The 15,285-nt window shown below is 47.2% G+C and overlaps 1 protein-coding gene across 1 annotated transcript in view; it reads left to right on the top strand.

Annotated features, from left to right (window-relative positions):
- The window catches only part of IFT172 (intraflagellar transport 172), a 58,635-nt gene that overhangs the window by 6,727 nt on the left and 36,623 nt on the right, over positions 1–15,285 (top strand). Inside the window, exons 5-17 of the mRNA XM_060754846.2 lie at positions 225–290; positions 416–495; positions 624–711; positions 1,617–1,831; positions 1,965–2,088; positions 2,213–2,308; positions 4,934–5,095; positions 5,250–5,303; positions 7,134–7,237; positions 7,353–7,438; positions 10,847–10,959; positions 12,905–13,072; positions 14,993–15,129. Of these exons, the coding sequence (XP_060610829.2) occupies positions 225–290; positions 416–495; positions 624–711; positions 1,617–1,831; positions 1,965–2,088; positions 2,213–2,308; positions 4,934–5,095; positions 5,250–5,303; positions 7,134–7,237; positions 7,353–7,438; positions 10,847–10,959; positions 12,905–13,072; positions 14,993–15,129 (1,493 nt within the window). The remainder of the gene's footprint in view (positions 1–224; positions 291–415; positions 496–623; positions 712–1,616; positions 1,832–1,964; positions 2,089–2,212; positions 2,309–4,933; positions 5,096–5,249; positions 5,304–7,133; positions 7,238–7,352; positions 7,439–10,846; positions 10,960–12,904; positions 13,073–14,992; positions 15,130–15,285) is intronic.

Raw genomic sequence — 15,285 nt, 5'->3', positions numbered from 1 at the left:
ACCCTTTGCCTGCATCATTGAGCTTGGCTCCAGGTCACTCTTTCTTTCCCTGCTGGAGGAAGCCTCAGGCAGACCGACCTGACATGTTGCCTGCTTCTCACTTCCTTCTGAAGCCCAGGAGCCACAGGGGACCCCCGCTTGGGGTCCTCTGCAGACAGGGGAAGAGCTGGGCTCTCTCTGCCTGGCTGCCTTCCGGCTGCTGAACCCATCTCCCTCCCCAACAGAGCGCCGTGACCTGTCTGCTGTGGCCGGAGGAGAACACCATCGTCTTTGGTCTGGTGGAAGGAAAGGTCAGGGAAGAGCTGGGGACCCCCCCAAATCTGGGTGATGTTCCTGCAAAGGGAAGGGCAGGATCCTGAGTGGCCTGTGGGTCTCAGCCCCATGGGTGGCTCAGCTGAGTCTTTCTCTCCCGAAGGTTCGCCTGGCAAACACCAAGACCAACAAGTCGTCCACTATTTATGGGACGGACTCCTACGTGGTGTCTCTGGCCTCCAAGTGAGCAAAGTGGGAAGAGGGGGTCTGGGGAATGGTGGCCCCTGCTTGCCCCCCCCCCCCCCCAATGCAGGGCTCCCCTTTCCCCTTCTCTGCTTGACCGCCTCTCCTCTTTCTCCTTGTCTCCACAGTGTCTCGGGGAAGGGGATCCTGTCCGGACATGCAGATGGGACCATCGTGCGCTACTTCTTCGATGATGAAGGCTCTGGAGAGTCACAGGTGTGGATGGGCCTCACCTTACAGTGGCCCTTTCCCAGCAAGACCAGCCCTAAAGAGGGGGGCAAGGAGGGGAAGGAAGGGCTCAGCTCCTCTCCCCCCCCTTTTAGAAATGGACATTTACCAACCTCAGCTGAAAGTGCGAGAAACAGTTCCTCCTTGGCCTCCTCCCCAGATTCCTTTGAGGACCCCTCCCCACCTTCCCAGGCATTTATTTTATTTTATTTATCATGTCAGGCAACTGAACAGTTATATTACACTTTTTATCATAACAAACAAACATACAAAAACACAGAGTTTGCAAGCTTGGTATTGGATTAAATGTCCTTTGACCAGTAGCTGGCCACTTGGAGTGCTTCTAGTGTTGCCGTAAGGTGGTCCTCCCTTGTGCATGTGGATGAGGGACAAGCCCAGACTGGCCGGATGTGGCCCGCAAGGGGCTTCCCTGTGACTTGCAGAAGGGGCTGGGCTTCCCCTCGCTGCTAGGCCTTTCCATTATTTATTTATTTTATTTATTTATTTACTGCACTTGTAGACCGCCGTTCTCAGCCCTAGGGCGACTCACGGCGGTGTACAACATATAAAAACAGGTACAATTTGCAACATAGCAATATCACAAACAACAATAAACAACATCACTATCAATAATACAGTTACACTAAATCATTCGCGACGTCTCATCATTGAATCACAATCCAAATCTCGTTATCCATGTTCCGTTCCAATCGTCATTGCCAATTGTTGCAGCATTTACTCAAACGCCCCCTCCCACACAAGGTCCTGACCTGCCTCTTGGGATGAACTGATGAGCAGGGTCATTGTTTCAAGTTCCCCCCAGAACCACCCCCCCCCCCCCCGTGTGTGTGTTCCCTCACCCACTTCTGTCTCTGGTCTCTTCCTGGTTGCAGGGGAAGCTGGTGGTACACCCGTGCCCACCGTACGCCATGGCCTGGGCCTCCAGCAGCATCGTGGTGGCCGGCTGCGACAAGAAGATCGTGGCCTACGGGAGGGAGGGGCACATTATCCAGACCTTCGACTACAGCCGGGACACCTCCGAGAAGGAGTTCACGGTGGCCGCTGCCAGCCCCGGGGGCCAGTCGGTGGTCATTGGCAGCTTCGATAGGTGGGTCAGTGGCTGGAGAGTGTGTGTGTGTGTGTGTATGTGCATGTGTGCCTATGCGGAAGGGGCAGTTTTATGCTGCAGAGGAAGCCTCCCCCTCCCTGCTAACTTCCCCCCTCCCCATCCATCTCCCCAGGCTGCGAGTGCTGAACTGGAGCCCCCGCCGGGGCGCCTGGGAGGAAGCCAAGCCCAAGGAGATCCCCCACCTCTACACCATCACCGCTTTGGCCTGGAAGAGGGACGGCTCCCGGCTCTGCGCGGTTTGTGTGGCCTTCCCGGGAGAAGCTCCTGCCCACTCCAGAGCAGAGGAGGAGGAAGGGGTTGGGCTTGGGATAGGGGGCTAAAGGGGGCTGAAGGGACGCCTCCTGCTCTCCCCCTCCACAGGGCACCCTCTGCGGTGGAGTGGAACAGTTTGATTGCTGCCTCCGGAGGAGCATCTACAAGAACAAGTTTGAGATGACCTACGTGGGGCCCAGCCAGGTATACATAATCGTAGTCAGAATTGTTGCACTCCAGGACAGGAGAAAGCCCTCTGACTGTAAACACCATGCCATTGATTGGGAAACAATCCTTTTACTGAAGATAATTAAAAAGCAGCAAGTAAAAAAGCACTTTAAAGAAATAAGTAAATCCAATTAGGTAAGAAAATAAGCAAGAGCAAAAAATAGTCCAGGGTAAAGTTCAGCAAAGTCCATCAAAACAAAGTCCACACTTCTCTAATATAATCCAGAAAACCAGGAAACATTAATCCAAGGCATGAGTCGGCATTCATACAATCCAAGAATCCAAACCATGAAACAGGAAATACTTAGACAAGAATCTTCCCAGCAAGGCTTTCATGAAACAAGGACGAGAACTACACTTGATTCCAAACGATGCTTCATCTGACTATATTTCCCATACTTGTAACTTTTATCCCCTCGTTAACCTATCCCAAGCACTCAGAAATTGGTTTGGCATTAATTGAGATTCCCTTATCTTTTTCTGTCGGATCCTGGCAGACCGCCGAAGCCACTGTTCGGCTTGTCCGTTTTGACTAATCTCCTGTGATCGATCTATTTGCTCATTAACCTCTGCAGGTGCAGAGTTGTTTTCAAGACCCAAATCCTGGGAACCCTCTGGTAACAATTCAGGGAGATATTGACAAGAGAAATATTGACAAGCTGGAATATGTCCAGAGGAGGGTGACTAAATGATCAAGGGTCTGGAGAACAAGCCCTATGAGGAGCGGCTTAAGGAGCTGGGCATGTTTAGCCTGAAGAAGAGAAGGCTGAGAGGAGATATGATAGCCAGGTATACATATGTGAGAGGAAGCCACAGGGAGGAGGAGGGAGCAAGCTTGTTTTCTGCTTCCTTGGAGACTAGGACGCAGTGGAACAATGGCTTCAAACTACAAGAAAGGAGATTCCATCTGAACATGAGGAAGAACTTCCTGACTGTGAGAGCCATTCAGCAGTGGAACTCTCTGCCTTCCCCGGAGTGTGGTGGAGGCTCCTTCTTTGGAAGCTTTTAAACAGAGGCTGGATGGCCATCTGCCAGGGGTGCTTTGAATGCAATGTTCCTGCTTCTTGGCAGAATGGGGTTGGACTGGATGATGGCCCAGGAGGTCTCTTCCAACTCTAGGATTCTAGGATTCTATGATTTAATTCAGGGACAAGAATTCATTATAGGTATACATAAACATTAAAAACATTTATTTCGACATTAAAATACACTGTTAAAACTGTCTTGGTAATCTGCGTCAAATCGAATTGGCCTGGTAAAGTTTCTTAACAGTGCTTTATTGCCCTGTCCTGAAAGCTTGGTCCCACAGCCAAGTTTTGACCATCCTTCTGTAGGACAGGAGGGAGGGGGCCGATCTGATCTTACCAGGAAGGGAGTTCCATAGCCAAGGGGCAATCACCAAGAAGGCCCTGTCTCTCGTCCCCACCAATCGTGCCTGTGACAATGGCAGGATGGTGAGCAGGGCCTCCCCGGAGGATCTTAATCTCCACAATGGTTCATAGGGAGAGATGTGTTTGGACAGATAATTTGTCCCAGCAATATGTCCCTAAATGCACTTTATTGGCGATCTAGGATTGTCTGCACAGCCCATCCCTCTCTGAAAATTTTCTATCCCACCTGGTCATGCTCAGCATTGTTTTTAATATTTTAATTATTACATTTGGCCCAGCCATAGGTTTTTAAACGTCATCATGTTATTGTTAATGTTTACTGCTTATTTTTATTATGAGTTAAGTATTGATTTGTATTACTGTTGTTATTATTTTATTATTTATTTATTTATTTATTTATGCACTTGTATACCGCTAATATCTCAGCCTAAATCGGCGACTCATTGCGGTTTACAACACTTAAAAAACAACAATATTCAGATTAAAAGCATAAAACACATATACAGTACACAGTATTGGGCCACCAATACAGACCAATGCATCTCTTAACTAAAATCATAATCCAATTTCGTTGTCTGTGATTGCCAGTCCTTGATCATCAACTTCATCGCACCGGATTAGCCGAATGCTTGTTCTGATGTATTGTGGGCTCGGCCTCATGTAAGCTGCACCGAGTCCCTTGGGGAGATGGTAGCAGGGTATAAATAAAGTATTATTATTATTATTATAATTTCGGCCGTGGCCGTTTAGGGCTTTATAGGCCAAAGCCAGCAATTTGAATTGTGCCCGATAGCAAACTGGCAGCCAGTGGAGCTGCCGTAACATGGGAGTTCCCCTCACATAGTTATCCATGGCTATCATGTCTCCTCTGAGCCTTCTCTTCTGCAGTCTAAACATGCCCAGCTCTTTAAGCCACTCCTCATAGGGCTTGTTCTCCAGACCCTTGATCCTTTTAGTCACCCTCCTCTGGACACATTCAAGCTTAGAGTCAACATCTCCCTTCATTTATGGTGCCCAGAATTGGACAAAGTGTGATTCCAGGTGTGGTCTGACCAAGCCAGAATAGAGCATGGGGAAGAGCAGGACTTCCCTGGCTCTGTTTGTTTATCCCACCTTATGTGAAAGGGACGGAAGCCCCCCTGCCCTTGGGGAAGCTAACCAGGGTTCCTTGGGGGCCAGCCAGAACCCAGACGCTTGTGTCCCTGCCCAGGTGATTGTGAAGAACCTCTCCACCGGGATGCGAGTGGTGCTGAAGTCCCATTATGGCTACGAGATCGACGAGGTGAAGATCCTGGGCAAGGAGCGCTACCTGGTGGCCCACACCCCGGAAACCCTCCTCCTGGGGGACCTCACCTCCAACAAGCTCAGCGAGGTACAGGAGAGGCGACGGGGTGGAGGAGCTGCCCGGCGAGACCCTCCATTGGGGCAACAGGAGGCCAAAGCCGAGCAGGCTGGCCACAGCCCTGGGACCGGCTTCTTGGGGGGCTGCCACGTAGCCTGATGCCACTCCCCTTCCTCTCTCCCAGGTGGCCTGGCAGGGCTCTGGTGGGAATGAGAAGTTCTTCTTCGAGAATGAGAACGTAAGTCTGGAAGAGGGAGGGAGGGAGGGCGAGATGTCCTGCTTCTGGATTTGCAAACTTTGTGGCAGAAAGGGGAACGTGGGGCGGAAATGGAAGCTCACCCAGTTCCTTGCTTTCGCAAAGGGTGCCATTCAAAGTGCCTCCCTTCCCCTCCTACCCCGCCCCACCTCTATTTATATACGGTATTTGTATACCACCTTTCTCAGCCTGAAGGTGACTCAAGGTGGCTTACAGTTGGCAACAATTCCATGCCCCATCGGACATAAATTATAATTAAAAACATTTAGCATGCAATAGAAAACCATAGGAAACCAATACAAAAATAAATCTTCAGAGTCTTCTTACTAAAATCATTTTCCAGTCGCATCGTCCAGTCGTTCCATAATTCCATATTTACCTGTTACGCTGCATTTACGAAAGCCTGCTCAAAGAGCCAGGTTTTGACTTTTTAATGAAATGTTAGTAGGAAGGGGGCTGATATAATATCCCTAGGTACGGTGTTCCACAGTCGAGGGGCCACCACTGAGAAGGCCCTGTCTCTCGTCCCCGGCAGACGTACCTGTGAAGAAGTCGGGAATGAGATCAGGGCCTCCCCAGACCATCTTATTTCTTTATTTATTTGTTTACAGTATTTCTATTCCGCCCTTCTCCTCACCCCGCAGGGGACTCAGGGCGGATTACAGTGTACACATATATGGCAAACATTCCGTGCCAGTTTGACAGACAACGAATACAGACAATACACAGTGGCTATTTAACTTTTTTCTGGCCGCCAGGGGGGCTGCTGCTTTCATCGTCCATCAGCGAAACCGATGAAGTTCTTCCGCATTCCACATCCCTGAGTTTTCTTTATGGCCTCATAAATCTGTTAATTTATTTATTTATTTATTTATTTATTTACTATTCTTGTATACCGCTGTATCTCAAGCCCGAGGGCGACTCACAGCGGTTTCCAGAAAGCAAACAACAAAGACAGTAAAAACAGCAGTAATCAATAAATCAACAGTTAAACTACACAATTCCATTTCTAGCAATAACAAACATCAATACACAGTTATCACAAAAAACCCACCCCGGGTCGCCTCATCATCCAAACGTAGTCCAAGTTCGTTGTCCATTGTTCTGTTCCTATGTTCAATTTACCAGAGATTGCACTAAATTACTCAAATGCCTGCACAAACATCCAGGTCTTTAACTTTAGCCTCCCCACACTTTTTTAAGGTGGTACCTTATTTTCCTACTTGACAGATGCAACTGTCTTTCGGGTTGCAAAGGTCGACAACAGACTACACAATGGCTGGACACCCACTCCAGCCCGGGCTGGCTTCGAACTCATGACCTTTTGGTCAGAGGGATCTTAATGCAGCTGACACTCAGCCAGCTGCACCACAATCCCGGTGTCCACAATCCCGGTGTCCACAATCCCGGTGTAAGCTCACAGCAGCCGCTCCCAGAAAAGACACAGGACGCCAATCCGTAATCAATCAGGAACTTTTACTACTGGAAATGCATACACAACGAAAGCCAGGATTGGCATACAGACGCAAGCCAACCCTTTTATACCCTCCCCCACATTCGAATCCCCTCTTCCCACCGACTGAGAATCCCGCTCAATATTCCCCGCCAAACCACCAACTGCCCTCCCCAAGGCCACCAGCTGCAAATCCTTATCGGCTCTCCATGTCAGGAATCTGGTTTTTTGCGCCACCATCCAAGGCCAGGAAACCGAGTCCTGACACCCGGTGTCCACAATCCCTTAGAGTCCTAGATGGTTCATAGGGAGAGATATGTTTAGACAGGTAAGCTGGGCCTTTCCCTCCCGGTCTCTAGGTCTGCATGATCTTCAACGCTGGGGAGCTGACGCTGGTGGAGTACGGGAGCAACGAGATCCTGGGCTCCGTGCGGACAGAGTTCATGAACCCTCATCTCATCAGGTGAAGGCAGGAGCCCCCCTCTTTTCCCATTGGGCCCTGAGAAAGGAGGGTGGGGGGCCTTCTTGGTGCCCCGCTCCCCCCTTGTAGCGCCCCTTCCTCCTTCCTTCGCCCTCAGTGTCCGCATCAACGAGCGGAGGCAGCGGGGCTCTGAGGAGAACAAGCGGCTGGCCTACCTGGTGGACATCAAGACCATTGCAGCCGGTGAGAAAGGACACGTTCTCCTTCTCCCCCCACCCTCACCCCCAACCAGGTGTCATGAATGACTTTTCAATGACTTTCTTCTTATTGCAATTTCTAGTGTGAGAGGGTCTATCAGATTATAGAAAAACATTTAGACAAAGAATGACATAACAATAATAATAATAATAATAATAATAATAATAATAATAATAATAATGTTTGTTTATACCCCGCCACCATCTCCCCAATAGGACTCGGGGCAGCTTCCATGAGGCCAAGCCCAGCAATACAATACATCAATATAACAGAACACAGCAGTCAATCATAAAAATAAAAAATACAATACAAAACCTGTTCTGTCGCACGCTGGGCCTGTAACAGCTGTACTCTTCTATAGGACGTATACTTTAAGCCCAGCGGGAAGCCAGGGGTGCCTCAAAGAGAGGTTCTCAGGGATTTTTCTGAAGTGATGGTCTTTAGAGTCTTTAATGATACAACAAAGTCTTTATTATGGAACAAACAACAAGTCTTCAATGGTTCAAACAACACTTCAAGGCTTTCTTAGTCTAGTCCTCAATGGGCTGGCATCTGACTTTGATTAACTGAACTTTCTCTGTAGGAAAAACCCTTTTTAACCTCTCCCAGGCTGTTTACTATCTATGCCTTATCGGTGTGGGTCCTACTACCGATTCCAAATGCGTCTGGGTATCGAGTAGACCTACCAGCCGAGGCTTGTAGATATTTCAGCTGGAGTTCTGTAGATCTGTATTGCTGTCCTCACCCAGAGAATTCCTTGAGAACTTCGGGGCTGTTTTCCCTCTGTTTGCTGTGAGGCTGAGAGGCTGTGAGCTCTCAGCCAGAGCCTTGGGACCTTTTCCCTGGATGCTATTGAGAAAAGAAGCTTTTCTACAGGACGAGCTGGTCTACGTCCTATAGTTTAGCTTCCTTGTGTGAGACTGCCCAAAAAATGGCTCCTTTCCCTCCCAGAGCCCTGAACAAGGGGGTGGAACCAAAGCTTAATTATGATGGACAGGAAGCCTGCCCTATGACTGCAAACAGATAACAGAAAGAAAATAAAGTTGGAGCTCCTGGTACAGCTGTACCAGCACAAAACCAATTATTAATAACACATCAACAATATAAAATCACGACGTTTAAAACACAGAAGTCAAGCAGTATGGGCAGGGCCAGTTGTAATGGAATTAAAAAATTAAAACACTGGTTGAGACCGCAATGTAATGCATCTGGATCGGGAACTGGAGGATAAAGTAGGGTTGATTGCACTCGTGGGAGGAGTAAAGTGCTTCCGAGGGCTTTCTTCAAGAATCGGACAAGTCTAGGGGTTATTGCACATTCATTCCGTGAAGGCACACTGGAACAGCCAAGTTTCCAAGCTCTTCCTAAAGACTGCCAGAGTGGGGGCTTGCCTAATCTCTCTGGGGAGCGAGTTCCAGAGCTGGGGGGCCACCACAGAGAAGGCCCTCTCTCTCGTCCCCATAAGTCGCACCTGTGATGGAGGTGGGAGCGAGAGAAGGCCCTCTCCGGAAGATTGAAGAAACTGTGAGGGTTTGTACATGGAAATGCGGTCATATAGGTAGGCGGGTCCCAAACCTTTTAGGGCCTTGTAGGTAAGGACCTGCACCTTGAATTGAGACCAGAAGATAAATGGCAGCCAGTGGGGCTCCTTGAACAGCAGGGTTGACCGCACCCTGTAATTCGCTCCAGTTAACAGTCTGGCTGCCGCCCATTGGACCAATTGAAATTTCTGGCCCGTCTTCAAGGGGAGCCCCATGTAGAGAGCATTGCAATAGTCCAATCTGGAGGTAACTACGGCGTGGACCACCATGGCCAGATCCGACATACAGATCTGTGCAACTACATTGGATTCACAATTAAATAGCTAACAAACAAACAAAAGGGAAGTTACATTTTCACTCAGCATTCACACACATGTACATGCATTCGTCCTCATGCATCCAAATATTACCATACCAATTTCTCCCTCCTTGGAGAAGCACCTGTTAGGCCAGACCCTACTTCCCTGCAGCCTGCCAACATATAGTTCCAAAACTTCCGTATTGCCAATAACGTCAAAATGCCAAAATGCATCCTTTCCCTGAGCATAATGCCAAGGACCAGATCTCTGTTCTCCCTACAGCAGAGCCTGACTCCCTGCACAAAATCCAAGACTCCAAAAGCACACTTCTTCCTCTTCCCTTGAGAAAGAAGCTCCAAAGTGACCAGATTGCTCCCTTGCAAATGTGCCTCTCTCTGAATACACCACCTCTCTCCTCCCCATGGAGCAGAGCATGGCGGGTGGAACAGACTCCTCAGGTCTGCCACACTTTGAACATTATTAGACTGAGTCTTTTATAGAAATATTCTGCTGATTCTGTCCCAAAGTTGTAAATGAATGATAGACATCTTCCATCTTGGCTCCATCTCAGTTTCCTGGCCAGATGTTGACTCTTCTTGATTGGTGTTGGCAAACGCAAGGCTTGTGTAGACTTCCTTCTTAACAAAAGGAATATTGCAAACATTTCTCTTAACTTGAAATAACCATTGACGCAGTTCTGATCAGAGTTTACTTTTCAGTTCTTATTAGCAACTTTTAATTACAGTCCAGCAAGCAGAAAGTCAGTCATGGCAGACCTTGGTCTTTTACTGGTGCTTCCAAAATTATTAACTCCAACCATACAACCTTCCATTCTTCTTATCATAAGGAATATTGCAAACATTTCTCTTAACTTGAAATAACCATTGACACAGTTCTGATCAGAGTTTACTTTTCAGTTCTTATTAGCAACTTTTAATTACAGTCCAGCAAGCAGGTAGTTAGTTATTGCAGACCTTGATATTTTACTGGTGCTTCCAAAATTATTAACTCCACCCATACATCCTTCCATTCTTCTTATCATAAGGAATATTGCAAACATTTCTCTTAACTTGAAAGAACCATTGTCACAGTTCTGATCAGACTTTACTTTTCAGTTCTTATTAGCAACTTTTAATTACAGTCCAGCAAGTTAGTTATTGCAGACCTTAATATTTCACTGATGCTTCCAAAATTATTAGCTCCATCCATACATCCTTCCATTCTTCTTAACATAAGGAATGTTGCAAACATTTCTCTTAACTTGAAAGAACCATTATCACAGTTCTTATCAGAGCTTACTTTTCAGTTCTTATTAGCAACTTTTAATTACAGTCCAGCAAGCAGGTAGCTAGTCATGGCAGACTAGTCTTTTACTGGTGCTTCCAAAATTATTAACTCCATCCATACATCCTTCCATTCATACTATACATCATATTAAATGCACATTTATCAAATCTGCAATGATTTTTTTGTGTCACAGGCCCCGCAATGCACAAGCGACTTTGGGCTTGTGGGGCCATGGTTAATGCCTGTCCTTCCCTCTCCTGCCTCAGTGGACCTTGTGGGGAGCTACAACATCGGTACCATCAGCCACGACAGCAAGATCGACTGGTTGGAGCTGAACGAGACGGGGCACAAGCTGCTCTTCCGGGACAAGAAGATGAAGGTAAGGGGGGGCCTGGAGTGGGGGGGAAGGAGATCTCTGAAGGCTTATGGGAGCTGTTTTGCCCCCTAAGCTCTCTCTCCATATACCAACCCGGGCCCTTCGATCTTCGGGGGAGGCCCTCCTTTCGCCCCTACCAATCGCCTAGTGCAGTGGTTCTCAACCTTGCTAATGCCGTGACCCCTGAAAGCAGTTCCCTATGTTGTGGTGACCCCCCAACCATAGTATTGTTTTCGTTGCTACTTGATACCTGTCCTTTTACTACTGTTATAAATCGTCATGTAAATATCCGATATGCAGGATGGATTTTCATTCACTGGACTAAATTGAGCACAAATACCCAATATGCCCAAATGTGAATGCTAGTGGGGTTGGGGGGGGGGGGGGGGGGAGGAGGATTGATTTTGTAATTTGGGAGTTGTAGTTGCTGGGATTTATAGTTCACCTATAATCAAAGAGCATTCTGACCTCCATCAGCGATGGGTTTAAATTGGACTTGGCACACACAACTCTCATGACCAACAGAAAACACTGGAAAGGTTTGGTGGGCATTGACCTTGTGTTTGGGAGTTGTAGTTCACCTACATCCAGAGAGTACTGTGGACTCAAACAGGGATGGATCTGGACCAAACTTGGCACAAATATTCCATATGCCCAAATGTGAACACCGGTGGAGTCTGGGGAAAATAGACCTTGACATTTGGGAGTTGTAGTTGTTGGGATTTATAGTTCACCTACAATCAAAAAGCATTCCGTATTCAACCAACAATAGAATTGGGTCAAACTTCCCACACAGAATCCCAATGACCAACACAAAATACTATGTTTTCTGATGGTCTTTGGCGACCCCTTTGACACCCCCTCACGACCCCCTCAGGGGTCCCGACACCCAGGTTGAGAAACACTGGTTTAAAGCAAGTGTGAATCAAGACACCAGAATCAAGACATGAAACAATGAACACCACTCAGAAACACTGGCCTAGTGAGTACAAGGGATGACGCTCGCTCCGGTCATCTGGGGAGGCCCTGCTCGTGATCCCACCCACGTCGCAAGCGCGCTTGGTGGGGACACGGGACAGGGCCTTTTCTGTGGCGGCCCCCCGACTTTGGAATGCCCTTCCAAAAGATCTTCGACAGGCCCCTTCTTTGGCAGCTTTCAGAAAGAACCTAAAAACTTGGCTATTCCGATGTGCCTTCTCAGATTAGGAATCCCCCACCCCAAGTCCTAGAAGCACTTTAGTACAATTAATATTACTGCACACCGCACTATTTTAATCCTATGTGCCTCCTGCCACTCCAGCACTTTTAACCCTGTACCCCATTGCGCTGGCCGGCCCAGTTTTAAAGTGTCTTGATGTATTGTTACTGTTGTTGTTATTTGCTTAACTATTTGATTTGCTTTGTTTACTATTGTTGTGTTATGTTTTTACTGTATTGTGTTCTGAGGCTTCGGCCTGTGTAAGCCGCATCGAGTCCTTCGGGAGATGTTAGCGGGGTACAAATAAAGTTAATAATAATAATAATAATAATAATAATAATAGAGCCTTCTCCTCTGTGGCCCCCCGACTCTGGAACTCATTGCCTGGAGAGATCAGGAAAGCCCCCTCACTAGAAACATTCAAAAAGAACCTTAAAACCTGGCTCTTCCTGGCTCACCTTTGGCGAGTAGATGTATAACACGATACTATTGCTCCCCTCATTCCTTCTGCCACTGGAGTACACGCCCTCCACATGGGAAGTTTTTACAAGCTCCCTGCAAATAACCTGCTCCTATTTTTATCTCATTAGAATCTTTTAATTGTTTTATCCTGTACATGACCCACGAGGCCTCTTCCAACTCGAGGATTCCAGGATTCTGTGAAAAGCCTCTGTGGGGGCATGACAGGAGCCCTTCCTCCCTCCTTCCCATTGATCCTCAGCCTTTTCTCCTCCTCCCCCCCCCCCCCAGCTGCACCTGTATGACATTGAGAGTGCCACCAAGACCACCATCCTGAGCTACTGCTCCTACGTCCAGTGGGTCCCTGGGAGTGACGTGGTGGTGGCCCAGAACCGGAACAACCTCTGCGTCTGGTACAACATTGACACCCCCGAGCGAGTGACCATGTTTCCCATGAAGGTAGGTAGCATGGGCCCCGCCCACTCTTCCTGCACTATGCCTATTGGGAATTCCATATCCTATTGACAAGGTAAAAAGGATCAGCACAAACACAAAACAATCTATGTATAATGTCAAAATATAATGTCAAAAGAGCATATAGTATGCTATTTAACAAAATCCCGAGTACATAGCTCAATTCAGTGGCCCAAAACAAAATCAAAAGGAGCAACCGCTCTCAAATGTAACAGTTCCAGGTCTAAACAAGGGTACCACTGTATATAGGCTTCAGGGATACATACAATGAGACAAATCATACACAAAGTAAGCATAGAGTCATGAGGCTATATGTATACTGAAGTCAATAATGAAGATGGAGCACCACTCTCAAAAATCTTCATGGAATAAATCCAAATTAAGTCCAGTGAAAATGGAGCACTGCTTCTCAAAATAAGTCTCTGTAGGAAAAGTCCGAATGGCATTCAACAGGGGTGCCCGGGTATTTTTGTACCCTGTTTCGGGGAAAGCAATCCCCTTCCTCAGGAGTTGATAAATTCCGCAACTCTAGACTCTTATCTATAACAAAACATAACATCACATAGAGTAACAAGTATTTTCCAACACAATTACAGTAGTAAAGATAATGGATACAGCAAACATATAACATATACTCACATCATGCCAGTAGCTTATACAAAAAGTGACTCTGCTTGAAGTAAATTCACACTGCGAGTAATTCTGAAGGGGTCATCCACAGGTTTATAAAGAGTAATTAGAAACTTAAAGGAAACAGCTAAAATTAAGTGACTCGTTAAGTCCTAGAGGGGAAAGGGTTTTCAACTTAAAGATCCAGAACATTTCCCTTTGGGATAATAGTTCTTCCAAATCCATATGGGGTTTTGGTGTGATGCATTCCAGAGCACAAAATTTAAGGGAATTGGATGAATGTTTGTATTGTGTAAAGTGTGAATATAGAAGGGACTCCATAGATAAACATTTTATTCTAGATTTATGTTCAGAAATTCTAATTCTCAGAGGTCTGGTTGTTTTTCCAATATACCACAAACCACAGTCAAATGTAAGAAGGTAGATAAGGTTACTGCTATTACAATTGGATGTCACATTCGTTTGACAAATATGAATCTCCATGAACATGTGGAGACCACCTTTTGAAAACCACTAGTCAAGAAAAGCATGGCCTTGTTAGGAGTCAACCCTTTGAACTAGTGATATTCATAAGCATTTGTGTAACGGCACACAGGTAATTCAGCTGTTAGACTGAAGAACCACGTCTTTAAACTGCCAGGGATAAAGACATGCCACTGCATAAAAATATATTGGTTAGCATAGGATGGTTGCTTCTTTGAAGCAGAATTTGCAGTTGCCTAAAAGATATACTCTCCCTTGAAACCTCTTAGTTAAAATATGCACTCAGAGATAAAAAAAACCCCAACAGTCTTCTTTGAAAAATAACATAACTTATAAACAATTTATATTAATTCACCTAAAGGGCAAATTTCTTATTAAAGTTCAGTTAGATAAGACGTTGTTTTCCCATCGTGGTCAACTGTGAATCGCACATCCGATGTGCCTTTCTGGAGTAGGATAACCCCCAGCTTTAAGTATTAGAGTTTAAGACTCTCTGCACATTGCACTTGCTCAGAAATCCAACATACCACCAGCCACACCCAGCACTTTTTAACCTGTACCCATCACTGGCCCGGCCCTGGTTTTTATTGCCTAATGGTGGCAAACCAGCGTACACATAGAATACAGGTTAGCAAATACATACGTTAACCAATGAATAGCGAGAGGCTTGGGAGGTTTCTCTTTCCAACCACACCCTTCCTCCCCTCCCTTCCTCCCTTGGGTGGTAGGGGGACCTGGGGGGCAGGCAGTGGGGCAGTGGAAGGGCAACCCCAAGGTCATGGCTCCTTTCAGGGTGACATTGTGGACCTCCAGAGGGGCAGCGGCAAGACGGAGGTGATTGTGACGGAGGGCGTGAACACCGTGTGCTACACTCTGGACGAGGGGCTCATTGAGTTCGGGACGGCCATTGACGACGGCGACTACCACAGGTCAGGGATCGAAGGGGACCACTCCGCCCCATTGCAGGCGGGGGGGGGGGGGGGCAGGAGCAGCTCTGGGGGCCACAAGCATCCTCCCACCCTCCAGACAACCAGCAACTGGGTTCTGCTGGTTCTTCTTTAATGGGAGGATGCCCTCGGCCCCTG

This window comes from Anolis sagrei, chromosome 1 (assembly GCF_037176765.1).
Source record: "Anolis sagrei isolate rAnoSag1 chromosome 1, rAnoSag1.mat, whole genome shotgun sequence".
Taxonomy (NCBI): domain Eukaryota; kingdom Metazoa; phylum Chordata; class Lepidosauria; order Squamata; family Dactyloidae; genus Anolis; species Anolis sagrei.
The sequence above is the reverse complement of the archived record's forward strand: the minus strand, read 5'-3'. Positions and strand labels throughout refer to the sequence as shown.